The sequence below is a fragment of the Trachurus japonicus genome, chromosome 11 (assembly GCF_045865225.1).
Source record: "Trachurus japonicus isolate A0001 chromosome 11, Traja_1.0".
Taxonomy (NCBI): Eukaryota; Metazoa; Chordata; class Actinopteri; order Carangiformes; family Carangidae; genus Trachurus; species Trachurus japonicus.
In genome coordinates this window covers 10,517,901-10,533,250 of record NC_140917.1, presented here as the reverse complement: position 1 = coordinate 10,533,250, position 15,350 = coordinate 10,517,901, and the positions used below count along the sequence as shown (strand labels likewise).

General features: G+C 40.4%; 1 protein-coding gene across 2 annotated transcripts in view; it reads left to right on the top strand.

Moving 5' to 3' along the window:
• The window catches only part of LOC146978240 (tenascin-like), a 47,097-nt gene that overhangs the window by 27,039 nt on the left and 4,708 nt on the right, over positions 1 to 15,350 (top strand). Inside the window, exons 7-10 of one of the 2 annotated variants that reach the window (XM_085790933.1) lie at positions 6,645 to 6,798; positions 7,728 to 7,997; positions 9,369 to 12,572; positions 14,856 to 14,978. In XM_085790933.1, coding sequence (XP_085647059.1) covers positions 6,645 to 6,798; positions 7,728 to 7,997; positions 9,369 to 12,572; positions 14,856 to 14,978 — 3,751 coding nt within the window. The remainder of the gene's footprint in view (positions 1 to 6,644; positions 6,799 to 7,727; positions 7,998 to 9,368; positions 12,573 to 14,855; positions 14,979 to 15,350) is intronic. The other variant, XM_085790934.1, reaches the window with a different exon arrangement.

The window sequence follows — 15,350 nt, the reverse complement described above, 5'->3', positions numbered from 1 at the left end:
TGCACTCACTCCATAACAAGGGGGTAACACATAACACGGGGTAAAAATCAAAAGGTGTAGATCGGGCCTAGTAGGTCCATTGAATGGTCCACTGTGAGAGATGGGTGTAACTACATTAGCGGCTTTCACATTTTAAGTCTGCAGCAACAAAAAAAGTCTAAACAAAGTCAAACTTAGGGTGTAACGATAACATTTTATCATGCTTGTATTCTGCATCATTTCATGTCATCATCTGACTGGTCTGTTCGCTGCATATTAAACAGAGCCAACCAAGCAAAAATTATGTTTTATAGGAAACATGGTTGTTATAGGGTTTCGTTTCTGGGATTATTTTTAATTTATGCCCCTAGCAAGTCAAAGACTTTGTCTTTTAGACAGAGAGATTGTCAGAGATAGTGCTACAACGTAATTGTTCTTACACTTTAGTTGTATAGAAACATAATTTATCAGAGCTGAGGTTACAGTTGTCAGAAATTGGTTTTAGCATCAGTCATATTTTGAGAAGTTAGTCCTAAAATCCATATATTTTCAAGTTCTGGGCCATATGTCATGGATTGATGCTGCAGCACTGACAAACAATGATTTCACCCACAATCCTCCACAATAATAAACACATAGAACCAAAAAATACATAGCATGCAGACACCAGCAGAGTGGATGAAATAAAGAGGTAGAATAGTTGAGCAGCTCAGAATTAAAGCAGAGGAGCAGTGAATGAATCGAACGGTCGCACATCGGGGGGGGAGAGATGCAGATGTGGGATGCTTGTTGCCACGGAAACGTGTAAACACTGTCAAAAACATGGCAACTGCCAGAGAGCTGAGATCACCACCAGCCTGCAGCTGTGACAGAGAGAGAAAGGGAGAGTGAGAGAGGGCAGGAGCGAGGGAGTGAGGGAGATGTTTCCCTCCCTCAGCAGACAAACAACAGACAAACAACCGACTGTCACAACAACGTCAGCGGCTGACACAGAGGAGGATTTGTCTCTGACAGATGACGGACAGAAACTGAATCTGAGTCAGGATTTTACCAAAGTGTTTCCCAGTCATCAGATGACCTCGTTTAGGCATCCTGCAAGTATCTGTTCTTTGCAGTCAATATCATTAGTGTCAAATTGTAATATTATTTATAATAAATCAAGAAAAAAATAATATTATATATTATAAGAAGCATTATATTATTATTATGCACATTGTTACCAATTATCTACTTAAAATCTAAAAACTAAACCTGTCCTCAGGCTAGCTAAGTTGATGAAAAGTATTGGACAGAAGCAAATCATTAGCATTGCCTTCCATCTCTGAAGACAACTCTTGGTTAGTAAAGATCTGCAGTTTGATGCTGAACTTTCACGAGTTTGACTTTGACGAGTAAATTGTTGTAGTATCAAAACGTCAAAATATTTATAGATAAAATACTGCAAGATTTAACAATGACAGTCACGATAAAACACAATTTGTTCACATTTCATTCACTATATGATTGCAATACCAATATCATCACTGTCCAACACAATAGGCTACTACTAATGACCAAGAAGCACCGTTGTGCTATGAGATAAATGCTAACATGCTCGCAAATCACAATGCTTACATACGGATGTTCAGCAGGTGATTTCAAAATGTTATTGTAAAGCTTTGGGCTTAAGTTAAAACTTAATCCAAGCAGCGCATCAATAAAGTTATTTAAGAAGGAACCAATGGATCACACTATTGTTAAGATATTTTAGTTTGGACCAGAGCAGTGACCTTGAAACATTTTAAGTTCTATGGTACCACTTGGGACATCTTGCTTTTATGTCCATCGGTTCATTGAAGAAGATTTTGGTTTCCCGACTTGACACATTTGATATTCAGCCATTTCCTCAACTGGAAATAGTTTTGTGGTTGATTGAACACAACGTGACCGAACAACATGAGCTTGTAAAGATGATGTCACTCATTAGTCTGGCAGACGTTAAGAGGTTAAACATGTGCATTTCAGCCGTCAGACAAACCTTGGAGGACAGAATTAAGACTGCCTGCATGATGAGGAATAACTTTGACCTCTGAGCTCATCATCAAATCTCCTGGTAACAATAATGGTTTGCAAAAAAAAAGAGGCTTAAAATGTCTCCAAAGAATATTAAAAAGAGCTTTACATCATCACCATGAACACACTTCTTGGTAGTAAACAGAACAAGTCGACATGATTTATTGTCGTCACTATATCATATGGAAGTAGTTAAAGACATCTTCACATGCTAACGCTGTTCGCAAGCAATGAATCAATGAATAAAGGGGATAACATCAAAGTTAAACCACTTCGGACCACTATACAGACAGACAACAATAGTGAGAATATCAGACTTGGAGACTTGAGGTGACCTGTGCAGCAGGAGGAAGTGGGAGCGGTGAATATATACAAAAACAAGGTGTAGCAGCACATTCCAGCAATGCTAACCTCGGATTCATCGTACCACCAAGTTAGTCACTGTTTAACTTTGGACAGCGCAGCCCACGTTGCTGACACTGGAAGTGAAAAATGTGCATATAATCAAACTGGAAATGAAGCCCTGTCTGAAATAAGGCTCAGTATTGAAAGGATATGTTGAGTATCTATATAGAGTTCACATTTGAAAGCTGTTAGTCTCTTAGCATCTGTATTAACTGGCAAAAAATTCCCCTTGTGTGGCCACTACATGGCCAAAAGTATGTCGTGGTATGTGCACTGTAGAACACTACGCCCATGTGTGATAGCTGAACATGTCACTACAGAACAGTGGTCATTAATTTGCTGCTCTAACAGCCTCCGCTCCTCTGGTTCCAGTCTTTCCAGCAGATGTTGAACCTGCTTCAGGGACTCGCTCCCATTCACACACACAAAAAAAAGCATTAGTGAGGTCCAACACTGATGCTGGTCTGGTCTGGTCTGGTTTTGAGCCTGTGTTGAAAAGGGGTCAAGGTCAGGGCTCCACTAAACTGTGAAAAGTTTTATCTTTATCTTTATAAGGCTGGCAAACATGTCACAAAATCTCTTTGAGTATGCAAGAGTAAGACTTTCACATTTTGTTTGCAGTTTGAAAGCAAGCAGGTGGTTCGCATCAATGTAAGATGTAATTTTAAAGGTCTCTCAAGTGCTGATCCATGATCAGAGGCTTCTCTCTAGCGTTGAAGTAACAACCGGTCAGTGAGCCAATCAGCGGAGAAGAGTCTTTGAGTATCCATTCCAATTGGCTGACTGCTTTCTGAGTGGTCTAATAAAACTAGCAGATTTCAGGTAAAACAGGCGGGGCTTAATGCATAGCTGAGAGTGATAACCCTTTGTTTTGACATCACAAAGTTACAGGAAGTCCTGACAGCTAATTATCAAGCTCAGTTTCTGAATACAGGCTGTGTGCATTTCTCTGTGAACTGAGACTTTGATGCTATCACAGTATAATATGAAACTTAGACCTGCTATCTAATCAATCTATCTATACCTTCAAACAATATGACACCTTTAATATTTCCTCTCATTGTAAATTTTATAAACAATATTTCCTGTGCTTATCATCAGGAGGATGGGCAAAGACAAGTACAGGAATGACTTCAGAGTAAGAAAAGCTCATCCAACTTTCAGTCAGACAGTCAGAAAAAGCTACAGGACGCTGTATAAAACTCAATTTAATGAGTAGTGGAGCTGCACTGCAGTGTACTGACGTCTGTCTGTCCTTGTAATGGACATGGTTAAAAAGGTCCACAGTCAAAGATGACCATTACAGCGGAGACATTTATGTCAGTGGGGAGGATGAATCAACCACCAGTACTCTACAACCAGCAGTTACGTGACTGGTTATCTGAATAAAGGGAAGTGAATTCAGAGCTAAGTTGCAGTTTTTTTTTTCTTCAGGATGTGGATGAATCATCGGAACCAAAATTAAGCAGAATAAATCGGAGGTCACGGCAGTTCAAGCAGGTCATTCAGTTTTAGTGAATCACAGACTGATGTGTTCGGTAAAGAAGCTGGACCCTGATTTTCCTCTTAGACGAGGCATTCAAGTGCTGTTTGTCTGATGCATGTTTGATGGACAAGCAAACATAGAAAAACGATTTTTCTTTAAACCTCACCAAGTCATCCAGGTGGCAGATCAATACACTGCCATATGCTGCTTTGATTGGATTTGCTGTAATAACAGGTGTTAACTTTACCAATATCACAGGTTTGTGGTGCTGATTACAGTAGGACATTAACAACTTCAATGTCTTTGTTTGCAACTTTGCTCTTTGCATAGAATTCAGAAAACAAAACCTCATCGATCATTTTTCAAAACTGATTTGAGAACCATCTGTTTTTATTCACAGTCATGGAACAACCGTGTTTTCTCAACATAACATCATTTTAACATTAATCATATTCAGTTTCTGATTTCTCAGCAAAACAAAAACACCTGTCAGTGGTAAAAAAAAAAAGCAGACAAGTACATCTAATTATGAACTGTACTTTGGTACAAATTTGAAATAGCTTACTTTACTTGAGTAGTTCAAAGGGATTTAAAGAGAAATGTTGTAGTTTTTATTCTACTCATAGGTGCAGTTACTTCCCACAATTGAGAGCTTAAAGGCCCTGTATTTTACACTTGAATGAGTTTTTATTTGAAGTGTCGTTCATTTACATCTCATATCTCAGGCTTCTCTCTGGAGCTCTACAGTGACAACAGGTCGATGTCAGCCAATGAGGAGAGAGGAGGCTCTGAGCCTCTATTCTGATTGGCTGAATGTTTTCTGAGAGAGCTAATAAAAATAGAGGTAAAGGTAAAACACTCAGAAATGTCATATCCTCCAAGTGTTGGATGTTGGGTCCAGGTGGGCGGGACTTGGTGGCTGCTTTGTTGTGACATCACAAAGTTACAGGAAGTCCTGATGGCTTGTTTTAAAGCTCAGTTTCTGTGGACTGAGGCTTTGATACTTTCACTGTATTAATATGGAACCTTGACCTGATTTATAATTTTAAAAAACACACTGGCATCTACTCTATTACAATATTGCACCTTTAAGTTGGGATCTGAAAACTTTCTTCACAGCTGTCTACATTCGAGGGGCTGTTTTTACACATTTGATGGCACCAAATAGAAGAAGTCTTGAAGGAGAATCTTCAGAGATATGAGATTTATTTTCCAGCAGGAAAACGATCATAAAGATGCAGACTGAGCGTCTTTCAGTTGGCCAAGTTAGTTTTTCTCACCCTTCTCCTCCTCATCTTTGTCCCTGAACGCCCCGCGGAGATAGAGCCTCGACTTGTTTTAAAGCGTATCATGAATTTATTGGATGTTCTGTCTTAATGATGTCACCCTCATTCATATGGAAATGGATGAAAGCGCTTTGACACGCTGACGCTGATCCGGGGCGACCTCTGAAAGTCCTGTCACCAGGCAACCAACATAGTAACCAACGTGACAACCAGCTGTGGTGCATTTACTTTACAACATGGTATCCATTCATTAAAAATTCAACAAAAAAAAATGTCAGTGCTGTGCTCCCAGCTGAGTAATTGTTGAGTAAGACTGAGCTTTTAATTCATGGGAAGGTTCAGGCTTTCCAGAACATAAATTATAATAAGAGGAACCTGTTGCTTTTTTAGGATTGAAGAGCCTGAAATTATCCTGACTTGAAAACAAAGCATAGGAAAGATCTAATCTGTGAATCTGAAAATGAGAAGACTTGGTAACGTACAAAAAAACACAGCAGAGATACATGAATAATTTCAGATATACTGTGACAAAGATTATCTTAAATGGAGACACAGTTGCCTGAGCCAGGAAAAGTCTGGTATGAGGTGAAGTGGGCAGGACGAGCAGCATCTTCCACAGCTGACTGTGATAAAGCAGTGTGCACCTGTCAAAGTCCATCTGTGACTCTTAAATCAAAAGGTCCTTTTGAGAAATGTATTTTTATTTACCTTCGAGGTCAGCTAAGGAGAGTGCCTGACTCGCTTATCCACACTTTAAATGTGCAGCATAAGGAGTGAGGATAAGAGATAAAACATGAGGAAACTGACTCACTGATTAACATGTTAAATCTCAACAGTTTAATCTATGAAAACCAAAGTAGTGGTATAAAGGACAGTTTCTTGTTAGTGTTAGCAATTTCCTCAAGCAGTGAGTCTGCTGATTTCCCAGATGTTAGACTTCCCTCTCCATCCAGTGCGTTATAACATTTAAAAGCTCTGCTTAATTGCATATCCTCTCAGATTTCATGTTTAAAAAAATATCTAATCAGAAGGATCAGACTATGACTGGCTCACCGACCTGTTGTTATGAGATCTTTAGAGAGAAGTCTAAGAAAGGAGATGTAGAACTACACTACAGATGGTTTTTGTTTTTAAAATAACAAATCTTCTTTTAGATCAACACTTCAAATAAAACCCAAGAAAAGTGTAAAAATCTGGGACCTTTGACAACAGGAATGTTCTCACATGAGACTAATTGAAAAAAGTTTAAAGTTGTGACCACATCTACAGGATATCCAAAATTGAAATTAAAACAAAGAGAGCGTACATTCACCTGCTCCTCACACAGTTTCCCAGCTGTTGGATGTTATTCCTTGTCAACAGCTGATGCTGATGCAGGAACTTGATCTGCAGAGCTTTTTATTGATTGCTCTTTGTGTTGTCTCTTCAACCTGCAGAAGGAGAGTGACCAGCAGATAACAGCCCAGGTGGAGGGCAGCCTGACCACCTTCACTCAAACAGGACTGGCAGCCGGTCAGGAATACAGCGTCACCATCACCGGAGAAACTGACGGCAGGAGGGGAGCCGAGACCTCCGCTGAATTCATGACCCGTGAGATTTTTTATTTCATTTGTCCTCTAATAAAAACAACATTCATGATTTTGTATTTGTCTTATCAGGTAATTTGAACTAAGTAGAAAATGTTTTGCATGCACAAAAAACTATATTTCCAGTGCAGCGTTCATGCAAAACATCAATACCTGCACCGAGGGAGCCGCATCCATCAAATATGGCAGTCAGTGAAATCATGACGTTGACAGTCATAATTACAAATGTAAAAGTGCAGTTTTGAGTGTGCTGGTAAGAAAAGGGAGACTCTGACCAACATGTTGGCAGATGTGAGCAGCTCAAATGGCCAAACTGGCAGAGATAATTTAAACATTTCCCTCCCGCTGCCCGTACTGGGTAAGATCTAATCTGTGACGGCTGCCGGGACTCTGCCCAGTGGCCAACAGTGAACAGGAAGACTGAGGCTGCGGGATCATAACTGTAGGGTGAGGAGAGTCAAGAGGAGGAAAAGTGCCGAGCCAAGTCAACAGAGTATATTTAAAGTTGAATGAGTGTTTGTGTACCTATTTCCCCCCATGGAATCACGCCTAAACATGGATGGATTACCAAATACATGTACCTCGGCTCAGAAGCCTTCCGGCCACTTGGGCCCATGGGTCCGAGAAGTAGAGTTCAGTTAAAATAAATAAAATTACTATAAAGATGAGGGGAAAAAATCTGAATTCAGACCATTCAAACAAAAAACCTAAGAACAAACCCTACCACAAACAGATGCAAAACAAAAGTACAAACAGGAACACAAAATAAGAAACAAATAAGAAGAAAGGGACAACTTAATAGAGCTGCAGAGTGATCATTAAACAATTAGAAATAGATTAATAAGGATGAAAGCGGCACAGAGAGAGATGCAAACAAAAGACAGACTAAACCTGTGTCTTAGCCATTTTCTTTTTCTGCCTCTCCACTGCCAGTCATCTCCGGTCCCACCAACCTCCGAGTCGTCAAGACAACCACAACATCTGCAGTGGTCCAATGGGAGAAGTCTCAGGGTGAGATTGACAGGTATCATCTGACCATCACGCCCAGCGACGGAGCAGGAAGGAGTGAAGAATTGACCGTCCAACCTGACCAAGACTCTGCCCACATTCAGCGGCTGGAGGCGGGCCGTACGTATGACATCATACTCGTGGCGGAGAAGGGTTCAAGCCAGAGTGAACCAGCAACCACCAAGGCAGTTCCTGGTGAGTAGGACTGACAATGAGATTGATTCAATTCTGTTTTACACTACAGGCTTCTAATGTACCTTTGTCATATGTAAATCCATGGAAGGATATAGAGCACCAAGTGTGGATTAATTAACAGTCTAGTATGCACTGTTGTAATTACCTGCTGTTTGAGTCTGAAAATCCAACTATATATTTGTGAGGTGTTTCTTTCGTGGCCCCACTGGGCTTGGAGCTGAGAGCCACACACCAACACATTGTTGTTTTTGTTCCATGTTAATTGTGGAAAATAAGTGAGGTAGGACCATGCATGTCAGCTTGACCAGTAATGTTTTAAGCTTGATGATACAGAAGCATCTGAATCTGTTTCGTAAAATTTTACAAAAGGGTTATCTCACCCTTCATATTGTCTGAAAATGTAAATACCCACCCAACATTATTATTGGAACTGTTGTTAGAAAGTTAAAAACAAGTCAAAGAGGCAGATCATATCATAGCATTCAAGGATTCTTCAACCTTCCTTCTGCTGACTGTGAGCAAGTTAGATGTATTCAGGTGAGAACAGCCTTGTTGTTGCTAAGTGGGAGTTAGAGGGACTTTATGTGTCCAGACACCAGTAATAAATGGAACACATCATATAAAATGCATTGCACTGTGGAGAAACGTTACTGTGAAAGTTAATGAAGCAAGAAATATTCCACAAACTGCACAGTTTTCCTGAACTCATTAAATGTCCCTCTCAGCAGTGACACCAAGCGTGTTGAATTCCTCTGTCCAGCTTGAAAATGTTTAACTGTATTTTTTTTCCCCATTTCAGGGCCTGCATGGAGACCACAGCACTGAGTTGTTTGTTTGGTTTTTTTGCACATCATTAATGATCCCATTTACACTGTGTCACTTCATGTGTCTCAGGTAGGTCACAAAAAAAAGTTTAAATGCATCCAAGAAGTGCTTAAAACGGATTGAAATCTGGGATTTGGAGAATTTGAATCAGATGTCAAAATGTGTGGAGATATTCTCAAGCTAGAAAGAAGTTAAAGGGCCAGCACTCGCGAAATGTCCTCTAGGTAGCTTAAATGTAACAGGTGGCAAGGTACAAAGTACAGTACAGTAGTCTTCTTCAGTGTACCTCAAGCTAGACTGTTAATGAACTGCCAAAGGTCAAAAGTTCTTCCTCTCGTGTTTGTCAGTTACCAAATTGCCTCGAAAATGCTCACCTGGATTGCATCTGTAAATGAGACATGTGAAATGACAAGTGTAAATGGGACCAATGAAGATTAAAACTGCTTTTTCTTCCATTTGTTAGCAATGATCTCTTGTTTGTGATTAACAACAGGATACAATAACCTTAATATTGAATCCAAATGCTCACTCCCTTCACGTCTTTAGGAAAGTCAACACCAAAGGTTACCATGGCATCATTAACCAGGCAGGTCACACCAGCACCGGGACAAGATGTTGGTGACATGGACCAAGAATCTAACCAAACACCCAAGGTGCAAGACCAACAGGGGAAGAGTGAGGAGAGAGAGACTGACTCTGTAAAAGCTGGAGGTGTTGACGGACCTAACAGAGGTGCAGCTTCTGTGATTGCAAGAACCAAACCTCTGGTCAACAGGAAAATGGCAATAAATGGCACCAGGCCCAAACTTGCTGAAAGGCCCACATTGTCCGGGAAGCCAAAATTCCCAGGCCCCTTCCGTTTCAACACAACCAGAGTTGTGCCCGAAAGAAGAAAGATTGGTCATGGCCCTTTGAAAAAACCCCTAGCGGGGGAGAAGAAGAAAGTACCAGTAGTGCTCAAAAAACCTAAACCAGGTGCCTCTAAAATCGGAAACAGGACAATAGCTTTGACTGTGAATGAACCCAACATTGAAGCATCAAGCACTGAGGGGAGGGATGACAAAAATCCAGCTATAACGTCTGGAACTGATTCAGAAGCAAACAGACAAAGTAGCTTAGAGGAACCAAAAGAGCAACCAGATGTTGGCGTGGATGGCCAAGGAAAGGACACTGATCCAGTGTCTTCAGAGCCAACTGGGGCTTTTCAAAGCAAGGAGAAGAAATGTCTGAACAAAATTAAAGTGACGCACGTCAGATTACCCCTCAAGGACGGAGGCAGTGGGTGTAGAGGGGATGGGACAGTGGTGGGGACTGATGGCACATCCCCCTCTGATCTGATACCCGTGTCTGCAGAGACGGAAGTTGACATCACACAAGATCCTCTATATCAACTAGTGAAAGACACATTTAAAAGTATGAACATCACAACCTTTTCTGTTCACCTGTCCAAAGAATCAGGCATCTCACCTGATGCAGATACAGAAAGGATTTTAACAGCACTGAGGCCACTTTCATCATTCTCCTCCTCCCCAGCATCCTCGTCACCCTCACAATCATCACACGACACACAGCCATCACCACCATCATCATCATCACAGCTCCCAGCTGACCAGTCACACTCATCAGAACAATCTTCTTCACCCTCTTTGTCTTTAGCATTCCCTTCACATGTTTCATCCTCATTGACAGAAGCACCATCATCATCACTAACAGATTTAATTTCATCATCACCACCACTTAAAAGTGATGGTGGATCACAATTGCCATCATTGTCTCTAACACCGTTGTCAGATTCATCATCATCCTTTTCCAGCTCTGATGAATCAGATTTAGTTGGAAACAATGACCAGGATCCTGATAACATCAAAGGCAACACTGACACAGCATCTCCAGAACAAAGACCACAACCACAACCAAATTCACGGGAGAGCAGTGAGCCTCTTTATCGCCACACACCTCCAAAACATGGCTTCACCCGACGTCCACACCCAAACTTGTTGAAGAACAAAACTAGTCTAAATTTCAGAGTTTCTCATCGTCATCCTCTTCCTTTGGACATTATCCCTGGAGGAGAGACAGAGCCTAGACATGTATCCACAGATGAGTTGTTGTCTTCATCTGCTTCAGATGAATCATCTTCAGTTGAGGTAAATACTCCAGTTAGGGATACAAGTGGAGGCAAAGATGTGGAAGCATTCTCTGAAGAACAAAACCAGAAAAAGGTTTCAGGTGAAAGAAAACCAATCCCAGTTCGTCGCCCTCTTCCAAACGGTGCATATGTGCGTCGACCCTTCCCAAACAGGCGACCTCTTCAGAACCAAACTCGTCCAAATTCAAGGATCCTCACTCGCCCACCTCAACCTTTACATCCTAAAATAGAGACACAGAAAGTGCCAATATCTCCCACTGAATTTCCAGCGACTTCCTCTCCTCCTGTTTCCAAAGAATCAGACCCAACAGAAGGTACAGACCCAGTAGAGAAGGACAATGAAGACAGATCCCAGATGAGCATCTCCACAATAAGTGTGTCCAATGAAAACAAGACTCTGAGTGGTGGTGGTGGTAGTGGTGTGCCTTCTTCCCATCGCCCAACCACTAGAGGTGGTTTCTTCCGTCGTACCCAACTCTATGGTGGACCTTTCCAAAACAGAACACGTCCAAATCTGAGACCACCTCAACAGCCACACAGAGTCCTGATTCGCAAACCATACCCAGACAGAAAGCTTAATGCAGGCACTGGTATTAGTGTTGGAAGGCAAGTGAGCCAGCGACAAAATGATAGTACCCCTGGAATCCCAGAGAACGCTTCAGGGGAGCAGGATGTTCCCAGGCCTACTCAAGAAGTCCAAATTAGAGAAGAGGAAGAACAAAGAACTGAAGAGATAATTCCAAGGGGCCAGATGGATGGTCATGGTATTACCGCCAGACCAGAGATCATTGATTTAGAAAAGAAGAACAGTGCTCCAATCCAAACTACCAAACCTGGGGTGGAAGAAACTAGCACCCCAGATTCTATTATTCACTCTGTCATTCATGATCAGACAGTGAATACAGGTATAGATGCTGCCCCTACTATTCCAGGTAAACCTGTTATGAAACCAAGTAGCCCTAATTTAAAACCAAGACCAGTCACACCTCCAAGAAGACAACTACCAAAAAGGATTATGACAGGACAAAACCGTACACAGCCAAGAAAATACATCACTGGGAGCCCAAAGAGAGTGGAACCAAAAACAAATATTACCACAAAAACGGTATTAAAAAGTGAAACTCCAATGGAATCAGATATAACTTCTCCAGGAGTCACAAGGGAACCTCTGGATTACGTGGGAGTAAGAAACAAGACCGCAGATGGATTTACACTTGTATGGGACTCACCGGAAGGCAAGTACAAAAACTTTGTTGTGACAAAGAAACAAGTTAGAAAACCTGAAAGACCGAATCAGGAGGAAAGACAACAAGAGGACAAGGAAGGGAAGCATCAACCAACCAAAGAGCCCGGATCAGGAGGGAACATTGAAGATGAAAACAGGTTACCTGAAAGAGTTGTAACAGAAAGCCCAAGAATACAAAGTCGGACAACGGTCATACCTTCATTAGAAAGTGACAAAACATCCAAAGAAGTTCTTCCTGGTTCAGCTCGCTCCCTCCACTTTGAGGATCTGCCACCTCAGACCGAATACGTCATTACCCTGCTTGGAAAGGGCCCTGGCCTTCTGTCCAGACTGCACAAGCTTGTCATCAGTACAGGTACAAGCCATTGTGACAGTAGATCAACATGAAATACTACTGTACAATGCAACAACATTATTATCAATGTTGTGAAACCTTTACAAACAATTCACTTTCCTCTTGAGCTACCTCAATCAATGTCATTCAGTCACAAAGCTGTTCACCTGTCTGTCATATCTTAATTACACTTCATGTTCAGCTGATTAAAACATTTAATCAATTGTTAACTAATCATCACTTCCCTTGAGTATGACTGGACAAATTTGCTTAGGCTACCAACTAAATGCCTAATTTTCATATTCATTTCAAGAGCTGCTGCTCTTGAAAACTGTAAACTTGTACGTTTTACAGTTCCAGACTTGTCAACCATATGTCTCTCATTTAAACATTGTTTCAGTGACATATAATCTGTTTTTTGTTTGTTCTCAGCTCATATTGATGTTGAAAAATCCCATTCAGTGTTTTGTGTTCAGACTGTTTGTGCATTCACTTGTCAGCTTTCATGAATATGTGAGATATTCGTATTCATGAATTAGCAATCATACAACATTATCAACATATGAAGATACTCAGTTATTTGATGTCAACACTCAGATATAACATCGGTAAAGTGTGCCACCTTAAACTTTCTCTAGTTGGTATTGGCTTTTAGGTGCATGTTAGCATTAATGTCAGTTTCTTTAGCATATGGTGACCTCAGTAAGCTAGCTAGCAATCCTGGAGTTGAGGACTAAACTATACCTCCTGTGCTGATTGGTTCTGAAGTGATTTACATATTGGGTCTTTGGTAGTATGCAAGAAATTAAAGTACGATGATTGGTTTTGTTGGTTTTGTTGGATAATTAGTGAAGAGACAGGCTAATTCTCTGGCCCAAGGGTTTTGGGCTGAAGACAGTTACATATCTCAAGTTTGGCTGAACCCAGCTGAAAAAAGATTTTTTATATCCAATGGGTTTCACTTGCAGAGGAAATATGTGAGACTGTAGAACCGAGCAAGATCAATTTGTGTGTCATCTGCGTAATTATGATGGCTGCTTAAGGAAGCATGTAAGTTAAATGTTAAATAGTCCAAAGACTCAGCTGTGGGGAATTCCACACTTCATGTTGGTCCAATCAGATCCGGTATAATTACTAATTGAGACAAAATTGTTTCCTGTAGTCGTGATTTGAATCACTTTTGAAATCTGTGCAGTATTATTGTGCAGCCAACTGAGTTGACATCAAATGAGAGTTAGAAAAAAAAACAGTAACAACATAACAACACTATTCATTCATTGCTGCTCTGGTCTTCTCTCATTCAGGGTAAGCTAACAACCAGCTTCACTGACACCCCTTCACCTCTCACCCAAACCAGGGTAAGACCACAGCTGGTCTCTGTACATTTGGTCTGTCTTCACCTCTTACATTAAAATGCAAAGTCTACACATTGCAATCCAATTAGAAAAAATGAACAGAATAGCAGATAAATATTAAATGTTGCAAATTTAACAGTTAAATTGACCTGGGCATCAAGAGACATATCTCAACACAGTAAATTGAGAATTTGGGACGTATTTAACATTGTAGATTGTATTACAAAGAAGTGTTTAATTCTTTGTAAGACAAATTTGCAAATTTTGTGTAGTATATTAAGATATTAACAGATTCATTGTTGTTGTTTTTCATTGCAATCTGCCCTCAGAATCATTTCCCTAACTCTATACATGTGGATCTTCACTTTCAGCTCTCTTGTGTGTTGAATTAATATCCAACTATTTGTTGTCATTCCTCCTAAATAATCTTGTGAAATTGTCTCCTCCTCTTCTTTTGGTTTGATGTCACTTACTCCTGCCATGCTTTTATTTTCAGGGTTGAGCGACCAGCTAACTATTAAATGTCACCATTGTCTCCTTTGCTGCTGTGCAGGATCCATCGTCTGCGTTTAATTGTTACACTATGTGTCTGTATATGATTTGTATACTGTATATATGTTTGCACTGTACATATATACACATGCACTCATTGAGGCACTAATAGCAAATGTGTGGATGAATAAATAATAATATACACATTATTTATACTCTTCTTGTGGCCAATGTTGTCTTTTCTCTCCATATATTTTCATGAAACCCAAAGTTATGCTTATTATTTTTTTTACATTTCTTGTTCCTTCAAAACATTTTCTTATTATTCTCATTTACACAGTTGCTTCTATTTCTTCTTTATGTCTCAACTTTTCCTTTTCCTTCTTCCTCTAATTCACTTCCTTCCCCTCCTTCCTTACTTTCATTCACCTCTTACCATGTTATTCTTACCAACCAGGCCCAGAACCGCCAACCAACATAATCTTCAGTGAGTTGACAGAAAACTCTCTGACGGTGTCCTGGACCAAACCAAAGAGTCCTGTCAGTGGTTTCAAAGTCACCTACACCCACACAGAAGAAGGTGAGGGCCTGACTTCATGTTTTATTTGACTTTCATTTTGTTATTCTATTCAACACCTGCTTCCTTGGTAAGCAGTAACAACCATTAACATTTTTTAAAGCAATGGTTCTCAGAGTCTCTTGAGACCCCCAGGGGTCTTCATGGGGGTCCCCAACCTTTTCTTGAAATTTTAACACTTTTATTTTATTTTTAGAAATCTTACCACTTTTTTCCAGAAATTAATTATCTCTAAAAAATGACGCCACTGGCCCTAATTTGAACGTACATTGACAAAAAAATAATGTTCTTCAGTCTCCGAACAAATATTTTTGTATTTCTGGTGTTTGCTTCAAAATTTTGTCCAATGGGGGTCTGTGGTCTAATTTGTGTCAA